This window comes from Dicentrarchus labrax, unplaced genomic scaffold (assembly GCF_905237075.1).
Source record: "Dicentrarchus labrax unplaced genomic scaffold, dlabrax2021, whole genome shotgun sequence".
Classification (NCBI taxonomy): Eukaryota; Metazoa; Chordata; class Actinopteri; family Moronidae; genus Dicentrarchus; species Dicentrarchus labrax.
The window spans coordinates 14653445-14673774 of NW_026136707.1; the positions used below are offsets into that span (position 1 = coordinate 14653445).

The window sequence follows — 20330 nt, forward strand, 5'->3', positions numbered from 1 at the left end:
GTAATATCACATGCCTATTCCAAATTTTTCTGGAATAAAATGGGTTTAACTATTCATTTATTTATTTATTTATTTATTTATTTGTAGCTTCTCTTCATAAACGTGTGTGATGACAAGACAAATGTACAAACCAAAGTGAATACAAAGGAATGATAGTTCACTTCTACATTAAAATGATTGATTCTAACTATGATTACTGTAAAGAAAAAAAAAACGTTGCTTGTAGGAAATAGGCTGCTAGAACATTCAAGCTTTGAACAGAATCTTATATCTTGTTTTTTGTGTTGTATCTATTTAAGTTGCTATTAAGGTAATGTAATTTCTCTGAAACTAATATGTGAAAAACATGTGATCTGAAAGAACAAGAAAATAATTTCAATTTCAATTTCAATTTTATTTGTATAGCGCCAATTCATAACAGAAGTTATCTCAGGACACTTTTCAAATAGAGCAGGTCTAGACCGAACTCTTTAAAACATTAATTACAGAGACCCAACAGTACCACATGAGCAAGCACTTGGCGACAAGGGCAAGGAAAAACTGCCTGTTAAAAGGCAGAAACCTAAGACAGATCCTCCGGCTCTAGGTGGGTGGTCGTCTGTCTCGACCAGTTGGGGTGAGAGAGAGAGAGAGAGCGAGAGACAGACAGACAGGTGCACAGCAACAACAGTATTGGCAATGGCAATCTAGCAGGACCATGGCAGGAGGCTCCACCAGGATCGACAAGAACCTGCGAGACGAGAAAGCACAAGAACTCCGGGGAAGAAGTGAAGTTAGTAACATGCATTAATGGGACATGAATGAGTGCAGAAAGAGAGAGGAAGGGAGGAGCTCAGTGCACCATGGGAAATCCCCCGATAGTCTAGGCCTATAGCAGCATAACTAAGGGATGGTTCAGGACTCACCTGATCCAGCCCTAACTATAAGCTTTATCAAAGAGGAATGTCTTAAGCCTACTCTTGAATGTGGTGAGGGTGTCTGCCTCCCGAACCACAACTGGAAGCTGGTTCCACAGTAGAGGAGCTTGGTAACTGAAGGCTCTGGCTCCTGTTCTACTTTAAGAGACTATAGGAACCACAAGTAGCCCAGCATTTAGAGAACGTAGTGTTCTAGTGGGGTAATAGGCTACTATGAGCTCTTTAAGATATGAAGGGGCCTGACCATGAAGAGCTTTATAGGTGAGGAGGAGGATTTTAAATTCTATTCTACATTTTACAGGGAGCCAATGCAGAGAAGCTAGTACAGGAGAGATGTGATCTCTTTTTCTAGTTCCTGTCAGTACTCGTGCTGCAGCGTTCTGAATTAATTGGAGCGTTTTAATGGACTTATTGGGGCAACCTGATAATAAAGAGTTGCAGTAATCCAGCCTTGAAGTAACAAATGCATGGATTAGTTTTTCTGCATCTGTCTGTGATAGTATGTGTCTAATTTTTCTAATATTACATAAATGAAAGAAGGCAGTCCTAGAGGTCTGCTTTATGTGGGAGTTAAATGACAAATCCTGATCAAAGATAACTCCAAGATTCCTGACAGTGGTGCTAGAGGCCAAGTTAATGCCATCTAGAGTAACTATATCTTTAGACAGTGAGTCTCTAAGGTTTTTGGGGCCAAGAACAAGAATTTCGTTTTTTTCTGAGTTTAACATCAGAAAATTGCAGGTCATCCAGGATTTTATGTCCTTAAGACATGTTTGTAATTTAGATAATTGATTAATTTCATACTGCATGACAGTGAAAGTTAATGGAGTGATTCCTAATAATGTTGCCTAAAGGGAGCATATATAAAGTAAATAGTATTGGTCCAAGTACAGAACCTTGTGGAACTCCATGACTAACTGTAGTAGTAATTGAAGATTCATCATTAACATGTACCAACTGCAAGCGATCTGATAAATATGACTTAAACCAGCTTAGTGCGGTTCCTTTATGCCAATTTGATGCTTAAGTCTCTGTAAAAGAATATTATGGTCAATGGTGTCAAATGCAGCACTAAGATCTAATAATACAAGTACAGAGACAAGTCCATTGTCAGAAGCAATCAGAAGGTCATTATTAACTTTAACCAGAGCTGTCTCTGTGCTATGATGAACTCTAAATCCTGACTGAAAATCCTCTTTGGCTCTCTTTGGCGACTACTTTCTCCAGAATCTTAGAGAGGAAGGGAAGGTTAGAAATCGGTCTATAGTTGGCTAAAACCCCTGGGTCAAGAGTTGGCTTTTTAAGAAGGGGTTTAATTACAGCTACTTTAAAGGACTGTGGTACATATCCTGATAATAAAGAAAGATTAATCATATCCAGTAAAGAAGTGCCAATTAAGGGAACAACTTCTTTAAGCAGCCTAGTTGGGATCGGGTCTAATAGACAGGTTGATGGCTTCGATGAAGAAATGATTGAAGTTAACTGAGGAAGATCGATAGCAGAAAAACAGTCTAAATATATATCTAAGTTTACATTGACATAAGTACCTGAACTTGGAGAGCCACTGATAACTGTTGATGGCAGTTGGTGATCTCTCTAATAGTAATAATTTTATTATAGAAGAAGCTCATGAAGTCATTGCTACTTAAGTTTATGGGGATATGTGGCTCAATAGAGCTGTGACTCTCTGTCAGCCTGGCTACAGTGCTGAAGAGGAACCTAGGGTTATTCTTATTTTCTTATATTTGTGCTGAGTAATAGGCTCCTCTGGCATTACGGAGGGCCTTTCTATAAATTTTAAGATTATCTTGCCAAATTGAGCGATATTCTGATAATTTGGAAGAGCGCCATTTCCTTTCAGATTTCCTAGCTATTTGTTTTAACTGGCGGGTTTGGTGGTTATACCAAGGTGCTAGTCTCCTATGTTTTAATAATTTCCTTTTTATAGGAGCGATAGAGTCTAATGTTGATCGTAGTGAGCCTGTAGCACTATCGACAAGATTATCAATTTCAGAGGGACTAAAGTCGTTATAGGATTCTGTTAAATTCAGACATGGCATTGATTAAACACTGAAGGAATCTCCTCCTTAAATTTAGCTACAGCACTGTCAGATAGACATCTGCTGTAGGAAGTTTTGCCTAATGGCTTATAATCTAATAGTATGAATTCAAAAGTTATTAAATAATGGTCAGATAGGAAAGGATTATGTGGGAAGACTATTAAATGTTCAATATCAATGCCATATGATAAAACAAGGTCAAGAGTGTGATTAAAACAATGAGTTGGTTTATTTACACTCTGACAGAAGCCAATTGAGTCTATTAATGATATAAATGCATTACTAAGGCTGTCATTGTCAACATCCACATGAATATTAAAATCACCTACAATAATTACTTTATCTGATTTAAGGACTAAACTTGATAGAAACTCTGAGAATTCAGATATAAAATCAGAGTACGGTCCAGGAGCGCGGTACACTATAACAAATAGAACTGGCTGCAATGTTTTCCAGTTTGGGTGAGAAAGACTAAGAACAAGGCTTTCAAATGAATTATAATTTAGTTTAGGTTTAGGGTCCATTAAAACGCTTGAATCATATATGGCTGCTACTCCACCTCCTCGGCCAGTGCCTCGAGGAATGTGAGTATTAATATGACCCGGTGGGGTGGATTCATTTAGCCTAACATACTCCTCGTGGGACAACCAGGTCTCAGTAAGACAAAGTAAATCAATATCATAATCTGATATTAATTCATTCACTAAAACAGCTTTAGAGGACAGAGACCTGATATTTAACAGCCCACATTTCATTCTCATGCTCACATGTACAGTTATCCATTCCAGTTTTCCATCTGTACCATGTTCAACTTTATTGTATATAGTGTATATATTTTTTTATATTATAGACTTCTATTGTATTTTCAGAGCCGGTTTAACATGCTAAATGGGACCAATAAATGATTTAATATATGAATCACATTCTAACTGAAATAATTGAAAATGCTAGCTCTTAAATCTGATATTAATCTGATAAATATTTTTCTACTAACCTGCCTTGTTGACTTTGGAGCTCTACAATGCGTTTCCTTAAAGCAGACACAAGAAAGAGTCAAGCTACCAAACAAACAAACAAACTAAAAATAATATGATGTGGTTGTAGTTTTCTGCACCTGCAAACAGACAGAATTTATATAAGAGCCATTGTTTCTCCATACTGCACAAATATATTCAGTATAGAATCTTTAAAATAAAGGACAATCTTGATTGGCTGTCTTTGCAGATCATTGTAGGTTTTGGAGGATCAGCTATAAATGAAAAGAGATAAAAGTAAGAGGCAAATCAATGTCACATAAAAAATTGGTATATATTTATAAATGCTTGGAAAGTTGGTGACATACTGAACATCCTAAACTCGACACACTGCTCAACAAAGGAGAACTTGTCAGTGGTGGATGTATCAGTCAATGTTTTTGCTAACTCAATCCGGAAACAGAAAGGGCCGTTGTCATGGTCTTTAATGTCAATGATTTCTAAGGTGCAGTTGTTCTGACCCAAAGCTCCCAACAACTTTGTGCGACCCCTAAAGCTGTCAAAGACTAGTGTGCTATCCTCGTGAGAGATACGTTCTTGTTGACCGGTTGAACGATGCCAGACTCCTCTGAGCCTGGACGTGGGCAGGGGTCTTCTAGGATGGTTGAATGGACAGGGTACTACAACACAGGATGAAATCAGGGCATCAAGACGTTCTTTACAACATCAGCCTTCCATTCTTCAGTAAACACAGGGCTGCTGAGAGCTGAAAGGGAGTGAGTGACAAAGAAAAAGATACATTGTAGGAGTTCTCTTTCAAATATTTGGAAGTGGAGTGTAAATAGGATTGAGATTGGAAACAAAGAGGTGACTAATTATGTTACCTGCCAAGAACAGACAGAATATCATCATCTTCCTCTCTTTGTCCATTATACTTCTCCAAAACTGCATTTCTGGTCCTCCAGCCCACGACCACATGTCAAAAACATAATATAATCCATATCTATAGAAAGATGATTTTTGTTAAGTATGATGTTAGTAATGGAAGATCACAATACGAGCAGTGGCCTCAAGACAATCTGAGTTTGGGACGTTCATCATACAGGCTATAGACTCAGGCTTCAGGCTACCAGAAAAAATGAAAATGACAGAGGAATAATATGTAGATATAACCTATTTTGTGGTTGTGTAAATATATGCTTTTTCACCTTCAGAAGGTTTAGGTTTTAAATAAAAATTGCTGAAAGAATGTTTTTTTTTTATTATTGTTTTTCAAAACAATAGCCTGTGACTTTAATACACTGAACAAAATTATAAATGCAACACTTTTGTTTTTGCCCCCATTCATCATGAGCTGAACTCAAAGACTTTCTCTATGTACACAAATGGCCTATTTCTCTCAAATATTGTTCACAAATCTGTCAAAATCTGTGATAGTGAGCACTTCTCCTTTGCCGAGATAATCCATCCACCTCACAGGTGTGGCATATCAAGATGCTGCTCAGACTTATAAACCTAAGGTTTCCTCACTGCGTGACTTCCGGTCATCAAAACGACCCACTGTTTATTGCTCCAGAAAACCAGTCTGGAACTGGTGAGCACACCTAATCAATTCGCCTCCGCTAACAGGGATAGAGACTAACTTGGGCTGGCCAGTATGAATAACTTATTAAAACTCCTTACCGTTGGGGGGAATTCGAAGTGAAGGTTGGCTCTTAACTGCGGTGAAGATGGGAAAGAAAAGTCGGAGCTCCCCGGTGGAGTTCATGGTGGAAGCCATCTGCCATTAATAGAGAACAGGAAAGTGCCACTTACACAAGCTATAGTTTATAACTATTCAGTTTCATTGTATAGTACAACAATATTAATCAGAATCAGAATGAGACTTTCACTTTTATTGGTCAGGAATTTGACTCCAGTTTAATGTTGCTCTCACGCAGAATAAGCATAAATAAACAAGCTCAAAAAAATAGACATACACCTCTATGTACAATTATATATATGCATATATATAAACAAATAATAATATTTATAGACAGTAGAAAGAGTGCAAAGGATGCTGGAATAAATATGTATGTGCAGGTTTCTTTCTGTACATGAGGTAGGTGGATATGACAGTAGATGTGTTTGAATTATTGTATTTATGTTCGTTTTTTTAATAAAGTAAATGGTTTACATGTACAGTGGATGTTAGAGTCCCAGGGTTATTGAACAGGGATCTTTCCTGACTCTGTGTGTGTGTGAGGTTAACTGTTCATCAGAGCAATGGCCTGTGGGAAACTGTTCCTGTGTCTGTTTGTGTTGGTGTACAGTGCTCTGTAGCGCCTACCAGAGGGGAGAAGTTGGAACAGGTTGTGTCCATGGTGTGATCTGCAGTGATGTTTCCTGCTTCCTGCAATGTGGATAGTAGTATCTCAAATACATATACATAACTAAACAAAAAAAAAACTAGGTGTGAAAAAACATACTATTTAACTGAAATAAAAACATTAAGTAGACTTTAGAAGAAAGACTGACTCTTTTAACAGAATCGGTTCCTTCGAGTTTATACACGTAAATATACTAGACCTTTCGAGTCTTTATACTATTTGCAAAATATGGCGTCACACATACCTCTACACTAGCTTCCAGTTGTTGCAGTCTAGCCCAACATTGTTTATTTTATTTGCATGTTTATCTAATTTGATGAGATAGATTCATCTAATTTATGTATTAACTGTACTATTTACCCCATTCCCCTTTATTCCTTATTATTACTTTAATACTTGCCTACACTTTTCATCGCTACGCTTAGGAAAGGTGTATCGTTATCACAAGAGATTGTTGCATTTTTTCCGCTGACCAGCACCTTTGCAACTGCTATTGCATCTTGAAAACATATCAGCAGTGATGAGACAATATTTATTTATCTCACTAGGTTGCTAGTTCAATGAAATCAATTTGTCAGAAATAAATCAAAAACACAAATAACACAGCTTTGACAAAATTTATGGGAGAAATCAGAGGATCCCTTTGTGAACCAATATCTCTGTATTTCCTTCACTATACCCCCTTTTGACACATGGTCTTTCCCATGTATCTTAGGAAAGTAGGGAAATAGGTATTTTGGCATTGCCCTGTGAGATAGAATCAAGGTTGTTAGTGTGTCTTCTGGTGTAAATCTGGCCGGGGAGAGCAAGATTCAGTTATTACTGCAACACATTCATGCGGCTGTATATCACCTGAAGTTGGGAGAAGAGTAGCAGAGTTAATGACAGTGCATCTTTTAACTGTGATGTTTGGCATGTCAATCAGTGTTGTACCTGAGCCACCTTGCTGTTGAAAGATGAGAAGGTTTTTTGTTCAAGCTAAATAATTGACACTTTATGTGGAACCGGTAAAGTCTGGTCAGCGTAACCTACAATGTCACGTAATGCTATCACAACCTGCATTGCTGCTACAGAGTCAAGTTTTGTTGAGAGGTATTCTACAGGTCTCTGTAATCCCCCGTGGTCCTGCATCAGTATGTTTGTCAATAGTCTGTATGAATGGTTTGTTACAGTTTTTTTACATGGAACAATCACTCCAACCTTTAGGAGAGATACACAAACAGTTTAATGCCATCATTCAAACCTTTTTTGTTAAAGGATATTGATTTTGACAAGGCCTGTATGAGGATGTTTTTGTGTTATCACAACTGGCACTGCTACTTTAATTAGACCTACATCAGACTTTTTGTGTGCCCACAAGCATGATTGAAGGTGACTTAGCGTTTGAGGCAGGCCTCAATAGACAACTGATGAAAACTGCCGCCATCAGTGCTGCCACCCAGAATCGTGAGGTCGAGGGAAGCAAAATCCTGGAGGGCAAGGATATCCCAAAGTGCTGTGCTTTGCTGACGTGAATCTGAGCTATTGGAACTTAAATGTACATTGATAGTGACAGTCTGTTGCTGTTTGTGACAGTTTTTCCTATAATGTGTAAAAAAGACTGCAGGACCTTGAGAAGATTGGTGGCCATGTATGGGACAATTTAAATTTGTGTTGTTATTGTTTTCCAAGTTTTAAATATTGTGTGTTCAAACACTGTTAAACTGCAGTTCAAAATAACACATACACAATACAAACAGTTTTTTTTATCAAATTAATTAATTTCTTACATAAACAAAATTAAAAAGTGTGTGTCAACTTAAAAACCATCATTGAAGTTATTAAGTACATGACACTTAAAATGCCTTTTAGATAAAAAACGTTTTATGCTACCAATTATTAAGTAGGTGGTAATTAAAAATACCTTTCATTGTAGAGAAAAAGCTAAGTCACCTTACTTAATATAGTTCATTGGTTAAATAATAAACTCATTCTATGTTGTCACAACTCAAAATGATAGATGGAAACTGTTGCATTAATTCTATTACTGCTATTTTTAGCCATGAATAACATTCTATGTGAATCACAAGAGACAGAAAAATAATGTAATATATTATATACAGAAAAAAAGCAATATTTTTAACAATTTTCTTGACCAACATCAGTTAGACAACATGCAGAGGGACTGAAGCTGTTCCTCCACTGAATTCAACGATGTTACATGTTGGCGTATACTGCATCATCGTCAGCCTGTAAAGGAAACATGATTAACTCATCCTGTTTTTTCATGCATGGAAATAATGAATGAATGAAGAAATCTTTATATACCTTCATGTTGCCATATACAGGATCATTGGCATAAATGCCAGGGCAATGCACATCATCATAGTTCTCTTTTGTGAGGACAGAACGCAGAAAACAAACATGTTTAACAAATGTACCGCCTAAACACACACAAGGTTATGCAATATCAGCTTCCTTGTGTCATTTAACATCATGGGCAAACTTTCTTTTAAACTGAGGTGAACAACTAAAACCTTTTTGTTGCAGCATACTGAGAGAGCTCCACATCTTTTTCTGCCTGCATGGTTTTCATGTGCGATGTTGGTTCCTCTCCAGATCTCCCCCTACTGGCAGAGTGACGTTTTTGAATTTAGGACTCTGAAAAGAGCTATTGACACTTTGCACAACCACTGAAACCCAACCATGCAAACTGCAGCATTGAACACATGCTATCATACCCTTTATACATTTGCAAGCTGACTTTCTGCACCCATCAAAGTGATGTAGTTGTACTATTATTATTAGACCCATTTCCACCAAATACCTCCACATGCACGACTTATATTCCTTTCTGGTGTCTGTTTACCACTGCATTTTTAAAAATTCACACTTAAAATGTCCTATGTCACCCAGATTTGAATGCTGTAGTAAAAATAAACTGAAAACACAAACATAAACACTTTGAATATCAACTTACCATTTTTTAACAACTCCCACTGCTGTTAAAAGTATCACCAAAATTGCACCTGCTCCAATGGCGATGATAATATAAAGACTCTGCATCCTACCTGTCCAAACAGGAACCACGTGGTGTCATTTTTCTCTTTCTCAGTATACAATTCATGCCAACATCCTTTTTATAGGCCTATGTCATGCACATGTCATGCTTTCTTTAAATAGTAAAAACCTCCTTACTGTTAACAGGTAGAGCTGACTCGTGCTCAACCCTCACATTCACTGGGGCGTCTGCACAGAAACATACAATTGATAATACCACAGTGTTTTTTACAGACAAATGTTTACATTTTGTACTCTTTCACAAAGTAATGTCAAAGCTGAGCTGTCTACAGCTATGTTAGCAGCTCTGTGAGGCTTCACTTAGGCACAGCGGTGGTTTGACCTAATGCTACCGCTAGCATTGCAACATGCTCTTATTGACAATGATAGAGGCAATAAGAGAGACAGGGAGGGGGAAAGAGAGAGGGGACGGCATGCGGCAAAGTTGCTGGAATCAAACACGGACCAGTGCAGTAAGCACTCAGCCTTAGTACATGGGGCAGGCACTCTACCAGGATAACTTCCAGGGGTGAGTTTATTTTTTTTTAATTGTCATCTTTATTCCCCCTAACCCCTAACCCTGTTAAAAGTATCACCAAAATTGCACCTGCTCCAATGGCGATGATAATATAAAGACTCTGCATCCTACCTGTCCAAACAGGAACCATGTGGTGTCATTTTTCTCTTTCTCAGTATACAATTCATGCCAACATTCTTTATATAGGCCTTTGTCATGCACATATCATGCTTTCTTTAAATGGTAAAACCTCCTTACTGTTAACAGGTAAAAAGAGTGTGACGTTGGCATTGCCCTGCGTATTGTTTGCCTGACAGAGGACAAACGCAGAAGATCCCAGCTCTGCTTGCAGAGTCCCGATGGTAACAGAGTCATGTTTCTCTACCTTGGTGCTTGGCAGGACTCTGTCAGAAAGCACAAAGTGGACCATGCTGGGAGGCCTGGACTCAACAATGCACACACACTTTACCATATCTCCCTCTGAGGAGCAGGAGGATATAGCCTTAATCTCAGGAGCATCTGTAAGGACAAGAAATGCAGTTGTGAGTTAGCCATACTCCGGTTATATATGTTTAAATAAAAGTTCTCTTTTTAATCAGGACTTTCTTTCAACTGTTTACTTACATAACACATTGAGCTGCACAAGGCTTGAATTGCCTCGTCCTACTTCATTGATGGCAGTACAGTACAAGGTGCCTGAGTGGTGTCTGGAGACATTTGGCAGCCTGAAGACGTTGCCCTGATGCAGTCGAGCACCAGTTTCATTGTACCACTCATAGCTGCTGGCAGGAGGGTGAGCATCACTGGAGCACGTCAGCTGCACTGTTTCTCCTTCCTTTACAGCTGACTCGTGCTCAACCCGCACATTCACTGGGGCGTCTGCACAGAAACATACAATTGATAATACCACAGTGTTTTTCACAGACAAATGTTCACATTTTGTACTCTTTCACAAAGTAATGTCAAAGCTGAGTTGTCTACAGCTATGTTAGCAGCTCTGTGAGGCTTTACTTAGTAGTGATGGGTCGGTCGCGAAAGAGCCGGCTCTAAGAGCCGGCTCTTTGAAGTGAACGACGTGAGCCGGATCCAGATTTTTTTAGCGTTTCTTTCTCTTAAAGCCGCGTGATTGGTCAAGATTTGTGGTAGCATCTGTGTATCTACACACACTGGGGGGGGTACAGACACACACGGCACAGTGAGCACGTGGACACGAAGGAGGGAGACGTGAGTGAGTGAGAGAACGTGGCACTACATAGACAGAGACTACACACTGGAAAGGGTGAGGAAAATTAGTGACAGGAAACGTAAAGTTTGGACTCATGTTAATGTGATAGACTTTACAAAGGCAGAGTGTAGACTGTGCAAAGTAAAAAATTTCATATCAAGCAGCTTTTTGTCTAATTGAGATGGGTCTTTGTTTTTGTATTATCATTTATTTTTGTAGCGCTCTATTCCATGTTGAGTATATTAATAAATCCATATAAATAATAAGCATTTGATATAATGTATGTATTTACATTAGATATAAATTTTACACATAATTTGGTAATAAATTAATTTAAGCAACAAAAATCTGAGGAGCCACTTGGGAGCCAAAAGAGCCCACTCTTTTTAGTGAGCCGAGCCAAAGGAACCGGTTCTCTAAAAAGAGCTTGAATTCCCATCACTATTACTTAGGCACGGCGGTGATTTGAGCTAAATGCTACCGCTAGCATTTTAACATGCTCTTATTGACAATGATAGAGGCAATAAGAGAGACAGGGAGGGGGAAGAGAGAGAGGGGACGGCATGCAGCAAAGGTGCTGGAATCAAACACGGACCAGTGTAGTAAGAACTCAGCCTTATTACATGGGGCGGGCACTCTACCAGGTGAGCTTCCAGGGCATCCCAGCTGATCAGAAAATTATTAGTTCAGCTATTTTCCTGCTTTCTGGCCCCAGTGAGTTTTTTTTTTTTTTTAATGTCATCTTTATTCCCCCTAACCCCTAACCCTGTTAAAAGTATCACCAAAATTGCACCTGCTCCAATGGCGATGATAATATAAAGACTCTGCAGCCTACCTGTCCAAACAGGAACCACGTGGTGTCATTTTTCTCTTTCTCGGTATACAATTCATGCCAACATTCTTTATATATGCCTATGTCATGCACATATAATGCTTTCTTTAAATGGTAAAACCTCCTTACTGTTAACAGGTAAAAAGAGTGTGACGTTGGCATTGCCCTGCGTATTGTTTGCCAGACAGAGGACAAACGCAGAAGATCCCAGCTCTGCTTGCAGAGTCCCGATGGTAACAGAGTCATGTTTCTCTACCTTGGTGCTTGGCAGGACTCTGTCAGAAAGCACAAAGTGGACCATGCTGGGAGGCCTGGACTCAACAATGCACACACACTTTACCATATCTCCCTCTGAGGAGCAGAAGGATATAGCCTTAATCTCAGGAGCATCTGTAAGGACAAGAAATGCAGTTGTGAGTTAGCCATACTCCTGTTATATATGTTTAAATAAAAGTTCTCTTTTTAATCAGGACTTTCTTTCAACTGTTTACTTACATAACACATTGAGCTGCACAAGGCTTGAATTGCCTCGTCCTACTTCATTGATGGCAGTACAGTACAAGGTGCCTGAGTGGTGTCTGGAGACATTTGGCAGCCTGAAGACGTTGCCCTGATGCAGTCGAGCACCAGTTTCATTGTACCACTCATAGCTGCTGGCAGGAGGGTGAGCATCACTGGAGCACGTCAGCTGCACTGTTTCTCCTTCCTTTACAGCTGACTCGTGCTCAACCCGCACATTCACTGGGGCGTCTGCACAGAAACATACAATTGATAATACCACAATGTTTTTCACAGACAAATGTTCACATTTTGTACTCTTTCACAAAGTAATGTCAAAGCTGAGTTGTCTACAGCTATGTTAGCAGCTCTGTGAGGCTTTACTTAGTAGTGATGGGTCGGTTGCGAACGATCCGGCTCTAAGAGCCGGCTCTTTGAAGTGAACGACGTGAGCCGGATCCAGATTTTTTTAGCGTTTCTTTCTCTTAAAGCCGCGTGATTGGTCAAGATTTGGGGTAGCATCTGTGTATCTACACACACTGGGGGGGGTTACAGACACACACGGCACAGTGAGCATGTGGACACGAAGGAGGGAGACGTGAGTGAGCGAGAGAACTTGGCACTACATAGACAGAGACTACACACTGGAAAGGGTGAGGAAAATTAGTGACAGGAAACGTAAAGTTTGGACTCATTTTAATGTGATAGACTGTACAAAGGCAGAGTGTAGACTGTGCAAAGTAAAAAATTTCATATCAAGCAGCTTTTTGTCTAATTGAGATGGGTCTTTGTTTTTGTATTATCATTTATTTTTGTAGCGCTCTATTCCATGTTGAGTATATTAATAAATCCATATAAATAATAAGCATTTGATATAATGTATGTATTTACATTAGATATACATTTTACACATAATTTGGTAATAAATTAATTTAAGCAACAAAAAATCTGAGGAGCCACTTGGGAGCCAAAAGAGCCCACTCTTTTTAGTGAGCCGAGCCAAAGGAACCGGTTCTCTAAAAAGAGCTTGAATTCCCATCACTATTACTTAGGCACGGCGGTGATTTGAGCTAAATGCTACCGCTAGCATTTTAACATGCTCTTATTGACAATGATAGAGGCAATAAGAGAGACAGGGAGGGGGAAAGAGAGAGGGGACGGCATGCAGCAAAGGTGCTGGAATCAAACACGGACCAGTGTAGTAAGAACTCAGCCTTATTACATGGGGCGGGCACTCTACCAGGTGAGCTTCCAGGGCATCCCAGCTGATCAGAAAATTATTAGTTCAGCTATTTTCCTGCTTTCTGGCCCCAGTGAGTTTTTTTTTTTTTTTAATGTCATCTTTATTCCCCCTAACCCTGTTAAAAGTATCACCAAAATTGCACCTGCTCCAATGGCGATGATAATATAAAGACTCTGCATCCTACCTGTCCAAACAGGAACCACGTGGTGTCATTTTTCTCTTTCTCGGTATACAATTCATGCCAACATTCTTTATATATGCCTATGTCATGCACATATAATGCTTTCTTTAAATGGTAAAACCTCCTTACTGTTAACAGGTAAAAAGAGTGTGACGTTGGCATTGCCCTGCGTATTGTTTGCCAGACAGAGGACAAATGCAGAAGATCCCAGCTCTGCTTGCAGAGTCCCGATGGTAACAGAGTCATGTTTCTCTACCTTGGTGCTTGGCAGGACTCTGTCAGAAAGCACAAAGTGGACCATGCTGGGAGGCCTGGACTCAACAATGCACACACACTTTACCATATCTCCCTCTGAGGAGCAGAAGGATATAGCCTTAATCTCAGGAGCATCTGTAAGGACAAGAAATGCAGTTGTGAGTTAGCCATACTCCTATTATATATGTTTAAATAAAAGTTCTCTTTTTAATCAGGACTTTCTTTCAACTGTTTACTTACATAACACATTGAGCTGCACAAGGCTTGAATTGCCTCGTCCTACTTCATTGATGGCAGTACAGTACAAGGTGCCTGAGTGGTGTCTGGAGACATTTGGCAGCCTGAAGACGTTTCCCTGATGCAGTTGAGCACCAGTTTCATTGTACCACTCGTAGCTGCTGGCAGGAGGGTGAGCATCACTGGAGCATGTCAGCTGCACTGTTTCTCCTTCCTTTACAGCTGACTCGTGCTCAACCCGCACATTCACTGGGGCGTCTGCACAGAAACATACAATTGATAATACAACAGTGTTTTTTACAGACATATGTTCACATTTTGTACTCTTTCACAAAGTAATGTCAAAGCTGAGCTGTCTACAGCTATGTTAGCAGCTCTGTGAGGCTTTACTTAGGCACAGCGATGGTTTGAGCTAAATGCTACCGCTAGCATTCCAACATGCTCTTATTGACAATGATAGAGGCAATAAGAGAGGCAGGGAGGGGGAAAGAGAGAGGGGACGGCATGCGGCAAAGGTGCTGGAATCAAACACGGACCAGTGTAGTAAGCACTCAGCCTTAGTACATGGGGCGGGCACTCTACCAGGAGAACTTCCAGGGCATCCCAGCTGATCAGAAATGCATTCATTTAGCTATTTTCCTGCTTTCTTGCCCCAAGTTCTTCTAATTCTTTAAAAATATTCAGATTCTTTTCATCGTCTTTTTAACTGTGAGGCACTTACGAGCATCATCTTTTATTGTCACATACTTACATTTTACTTTGAGGACTTTGGATGTTTCATGCTCCTGCCCTCCCTTGTATCTCACAGTACACTGTAAAGGCTTGTTGTGATCGGCTCTGGTGGGATGGAAGGTCAGATTAGATTTTGCTTTCCACTGACCATTTTCAAGCTGCTGTTCTTGGAAAAGTGCCTCTCCAGAGTGATTCCAGGTGAAGACGGGAGGAGAGGAGGGGCAGGAGTGAGACACAGAGCAAGACGCAAACTCAGTCTGACCCTCCACTACCTCCTCTTTCACAGAGAAATGTATCGGATTTAGTTCACCTGTGACAACAAGAAAGAAGGAAAATTCTTTTTTCACTCTTTCATTTTTAAACACACACATAGGTCCCTAAATAAAATCATGCACACGCTCCAGTTACCACTGAGCTACTGCCGCCCCAAAAGGCCAGGCAAAAAAAAAAATCTACTGTATTTCAGGTAGAGCACTTAGTCTACTGGCCTGTTAAAAGCTATATTGTGTCTTTTAAAACTATGTATTCTGACCTCACTTGTAGAAGCACTTTAGTTGACAAAAATGGAAAAAAGGACCTTGAAAATCCTAAATCAAGAGACTGCTGACATAACAAAAACAACACAGTAACTGACTTGAGTTATTTTTGACTTCATCTATCTCATATATTACCCTTAGTCAGTTCCGGTTAGAAATATATAATAGTCCTGAAAAGATGAACAACTTAACTTGCTTTGTTTCCACAAAGGTAATTCTACCTAATCAAACTAATTCTCATCATAGTCACATCACAAATTCAAAGAAGAATTTCTGTCTGATTTCAAGTTTTAGGATATATTTAGGACATTTAGTCACAGGAAATGCAAAATGTTAGTCAGTTACCTTGACACTGGCTACTATCGTCTACAAAACAAGACAGCAGGCACTTTCTGATGACAGTTTGAAATACGGGAGCTGCAGGCGGCTTGCAGTGTACCACCAACCTCTCACCCAGGTAACCAAAGTTACTTTCATGGTCGCTGTTCACACACCATGTGCAGCATAAACAAATCAGATTATGGTTGCTCACAGAATGATGGTAAAGAGCCAATTATTGTCTGACTACTATCAAAACAACAATAGTTCATTTTGCTGTCTTCAGTGTTCTGGGATCAGCACAGTAACAGTGCCACTACACGATGGCGGTCAGAAAACTTCCATTACTCTGATTTTAACAAACATAGCTGGAATTTAATCGTGGACAGCAGGCTACAAGCGACAACAACCTAATTAAGCTTGTAGCTGAATATGCAGTGGATGAAATGTTTGACTCAGTCATTTCAGACAGATTCTTGGGAAAGTAATGGCCGGCGACAGGAGACTCTCAGGTAAAAAATAACTTGCAAAATGGACTATGTCTCTAAATAAGAGAAGTTGTTTAAAAGAATGTGTCTTGTCATCAGTTTGAGCAAGGTGTGCTTTTCATCTAGATTGCAATTTTTATGGATTCATGCACATAAGAGGTAGAGAAGTGTGTACTGTAACTAATGTTGGCCGATAGTAATAAGAAAATAATATTTTTTTTAGTAATGAGCCCAACATTGTTAAGGACTGACTTATTAATGTTATTAACGTATTTCTGAATAATGTTCAGAATGTCAAAAGGAAAACATCAAGGGAACAACATTAGAATTAAAAACACTTCTGGGAAAATGCAGGCATTAACTGTACTTTTAAAGATGTTTGTTGAAAATGTTACTTACTCATCATTGTAATAGAGACTGTGTTCTCTCTGTAAGAATATTTGTCCAAGTTTTGTATTTCAATCCTGAAATGAAAAGGTCCTGTATCACTTTGTTGAAGGGGATCAATCTTAAGTGAACAGTTCTTCTGCCCAACGTCTCCGATCAGCTCTGCCCGATTCTGATACTGCTTCATCACTTTAGACTTATCTGGGTGATAGAAGATCTGATTTGTTGCATCAGTCCACATCCCTGTGAATCCAGTGAGTGTCTTCCCTGAAGGATTTGGGAAGTTAAATGAGCAGGGGATCACCACACAGGATCCAGGGAGACCTTTAACTGAGGATGGCACCTTAATTGTCCAAGGTGAGCTATCAGTTTGAATAACTGTAATACAACACAAAAGAAAATACACAAAGACATAAAGCTGACAGTTTAATTGTACTTTTTGTCATATACAGTGTAGAGAATGTTACATACCGTGGATGTTTAGGTACACCAAAAACAGAGTCCATTTTAAAGAATCCATCTTGTCCTCTCAGGGTCAGACCTGCAAATAAAGTGACAAGGCTTGTGCTGTACCAATGTAATTTCCTCCTATTGTGAAATGACTTATAGTTTCCATTCCACTTTTAACACACCATACATGCACTCTTTGGTCTGCACACACTTTTGTCACATCAGACGTACGTTGGGGAAGTGTTTTTTAAACGTGTCTTGTGCTGTGAACTGTTCCCGCGATACTACTGCCATAAACCATACCAAAAAGGGAAAGGAGCTATATTAGCTCTTTTTTATTATTATTTTTGCTTTAAATCTCTTAACTTTATTTCAACTTGTGCCGTCCTGTTGCTCTCACTTCCTTCTTCTGATATTAAGGAATCTTTCTTAGACATCACAAGTTCTCCAATTTTATTTTTGTAGGGCATGTTAACCACTCCATGAAACCTAGAGTCCTTGAACTCATCACCAATCCCCCAAACAAATGAATTACTCCCTTGTTATTCAGGTCGTATAAAGCATTATCCCCCTTGACTTGCTGTAAGTACTTTAAATACTGCTAATGGGCCCTTCCTTAGTACGAGTCTACTCTGAGTTGGAATATGCACAACAGTACTTTGTATAGCTGTTGGAATATCACTTTTTAAAATCATTTGTTAATGATAAAATAGTTTGGTGTCATTTGTTAACATGTTCTACTTTATTATTGGCACAGACTGTGAATGTGCTTGTTCTTTTAAGGTGAACAAAGTCATCAGGAAACCACAGTGACCAACGACCACGGACATGTTCACTTGGAGATGTGAGAACAATTCATAATTTTTTATTTTTTTATGAGTATTTTTTTTGCCTTCTATTATAGTGACAGCTCAAGACAGACAGGAAAGGGGGGCAGAGAGTGGGAATGACACGCAGCATATTGAGAAGCCAAAACAGAATAAACTGAAAAGTTGAATGTATTTGTATAACAAGCTTGCTTAAAGGGTAGTTACAAACAATGTAATATACAACGATATAAGATCCATGTTATACAAATATGGCACATTTTCTTGAGCAGCAACTGCTGACTGAAAGCAATGACATGTAACTCATTGAAAAGTACATAGTGTTTACTTTAGTCAATTGTTTATGCAAACACATGTATCACAACCAAATTATTTAGTAAGTTCAGTTAATTATTAGTTAGTTAATTAACTAAGCTGAAAATTATCTACCAGAAAATTACATTTACTGTACCTTACACATCGTGTATCACAGGTGCAGAGACACAGAGACTGAATTTCCGTTGCTCTGTTGATGCAGCTAATAAAGTAACATGATTGGATGTCTCGTGTTATTTCTGCTTGTGCTGCTAATATATGAGCAGTGGAAGTGTTTAACATGTTTGACTCATCACACACAGAGCAAAAAAAAGAAGAAAACATATTAAGTTTTGTTTTCATTTCTCCAAAAAGTGACCTATCTTATTGTGCATTAGTTCTTACTTCCTGTTCATGGGTTCACACCTTTAGTCTTGTGGTGAGAGATGAACTGTTGTAGCAGAGGCCTTCTATAAAATACCTCTCACATACAGGGGTTTGTTTGCAGTTACTCCTTCAAACATCACACATCTTAGAGGGTTGCTGAGTTGTTGCGTAGATTAAATTGTCCACAGTGAATTCAGTCATTCATGGACTCTGATCTCCAACAAAAGCAGGGTTCAGCACTTCACCCCTGTTTGGATGAAAACCGTTGCTGTCTTGGGCAGCTAGGTCGACGTAACAGATGCTGCGAGTCAGGTGGACCTTTTTAACAGATAAACTTTTCTTTCTTTTAACTCTCCAGAGATCCTCTTCGTACTGCGTCAAGAAGTCCTTCAGCTTGACTGTGTCCTCTTTCTGGCACCCCCAGGATAGTTTCCTGGGAGTGGGAGTAATGAAGCCGGTGGATGCTGAGTTACCCATGACAGGAAATGTTCTTGAAATGGACGTTCGGGATACACAATGATTTAATCTGTGCACCAGAAAACAGAAAATGTATCAAATGAGTGTCTGTTAGTATTATACATGAACCATGCACATAAACTGTAGAATCTACACAAAATAGTTTTTTACCTGGTTACTAAAACAGGTCACAGAGATCCTCCTTGCTGCTGGTCTATCTGCTGAAGTTCCAACAATGAATGATAGGTGCTCAGGTTCCTCCATTTTAAAGACAGTCCTCCAGGGTAGACAAGGCCTGATCTCGTCTGCCATCAAAGGAACAATTATTTGTATCTCTCTGAATGAGATTAAACACAGCAGTAACAATACAAGTTAATCACTGCTGATTAATGGATCTTGCAATCAGTTTGTATTCATCATAGTTAATCAATCAGGAGATTCCTTCAATCAAACTATTTACACATTTCATCTTGTTAAAAGTTCTAATTATATGTAACATAAGGTATGTATCATCAGTGTTTGAGTTTGATCTGGTTTAAGGTTTCATCTCTGTACTTTTGGTTTATTACATATTATATAAACTGTATAATATTAAGTTTTGTGTTTACAAACAGAGAGTTAAACACAGTCCACATAAACTTTATTCTGTTTCAGAGAATAAAATATTTGTATGTTGTATCTCCACTAAACCTACTGTGGTTTTGCCTTTAAATCACAGTATGAAGTGCTGCTTGCCATTATATTTGTTTTCAGTAGATTCTTCCCCCACATGATCGTGTAACTAAAGTTCAGAATTTCAACTTTGTTTTCAAAGGGCTCGATTTGTTTTATAATTACTGTTCGTTGAATGACCATGGCCATAGGATTTGAGATGTGTACTGTAGTTGAAACCTACACTTTGTCTTAACACCCAAATCACACAACAGAAGTGAAATTAAATCCAAAATTATCATGTTTACAAAATATTTAAACTTTTTCACATTTTTTAAACCAAGAGCCAAGAACTTTTTTAAATTGCTTTATGCTAAAGCTGCCAGTTTTTTTTAACCCACTTGTCAAGTTGGTCAGTACTTTGTTTATTGTTTGTTAGAAACAGGGTTAAATGTTT

General features: G+C 38.9%; 1 protein-coding gene and 1 long non-coding RNA gene across 30 annotated transcripts in view; both read right to left on the reverse strand.

Annotated features, from left to right (window-relative positions):
• Nucleotides 1–19132, reverse strand: part of LOC127366526 (B-cell receptor CD22-like) — a 43845-nt gene extending 24713 nt beyond the window's left edge. For 11 of the 29 annotated variants that reach the window (XR_007885323.1, XR_007885322.1, XM_051405543.1 and 8 more), the window contains exons 1-10: nucleotides 18537–19132; nucleotides 17280–17349; nucleotides 16821–17186; nucleotides 15099–15389; nucleotides 14351–14605; nucleotides 13985–14245; nucleotides 12429–12683; nucleotides 12063–12323; nucleotides 10501–10755; nucleotides 10135–10395 (exon numbers count right to left, since the gene is read on the reverse strand). Coding sequence is in view for 26 of the 29 variants with exons in the window: in XM_051405543.1 (XP_051261503.1) it covers nucleotides 10135–10395; nucleotides 10501–10755; nucleotides 12063–12323; nucleotides 12429–12683; nucleotides 13985–14245; nucleotides 14351–14605; nucleotides 15099–15389; nucleotides 16821–17186; nucleotides 17280–17328 (2254 nt within the window). In the remaining 3 variants the exon portion in view is untranslated. Of the gene's footprint in view, nucleotides 1–8390; nucleotides 8550–8627; nucleotides 8693–8836; nucleotides 8930–9279; nucleotides 9371–9497; nucleotides 9549–9966; nucleotides 10009–10134; nucleotides 10396–10500; nucleotides 10756–12062; nucleotides 12324–12428; nucleotides 12684–13984; nucleotides 14246–14350; nucleotides 14606–15098; nucleotides 15390–16820; nucleotides 17187–17279; nucleotides 17350–18536 lie in introns of those variants that run through there. The other 18 variants (XM_051405532.1, XM_051405534.1, XM_051405535.1 and 15 more) reach the window with 12 other exon arrangements.
• LOC127366591 (uncharacterized) lies at nucleotides 4529–6322 on the reverse strand. The gene is made up of 4 exons (XR_007885335.1): nucleotides 6281–6322; nucleotides 5635–5731; nucleotides 4836–4954; nucleotides 4529–4717 (listed from the first exon to the last, which is right to left on the reverse strand). It is a non-coding gene; the product is annotated as an uncharacterized LOC127366591 (long non-coding RNA).
• Nucleotides 19133–20330: the final 1198 nt, after the last annotated feature.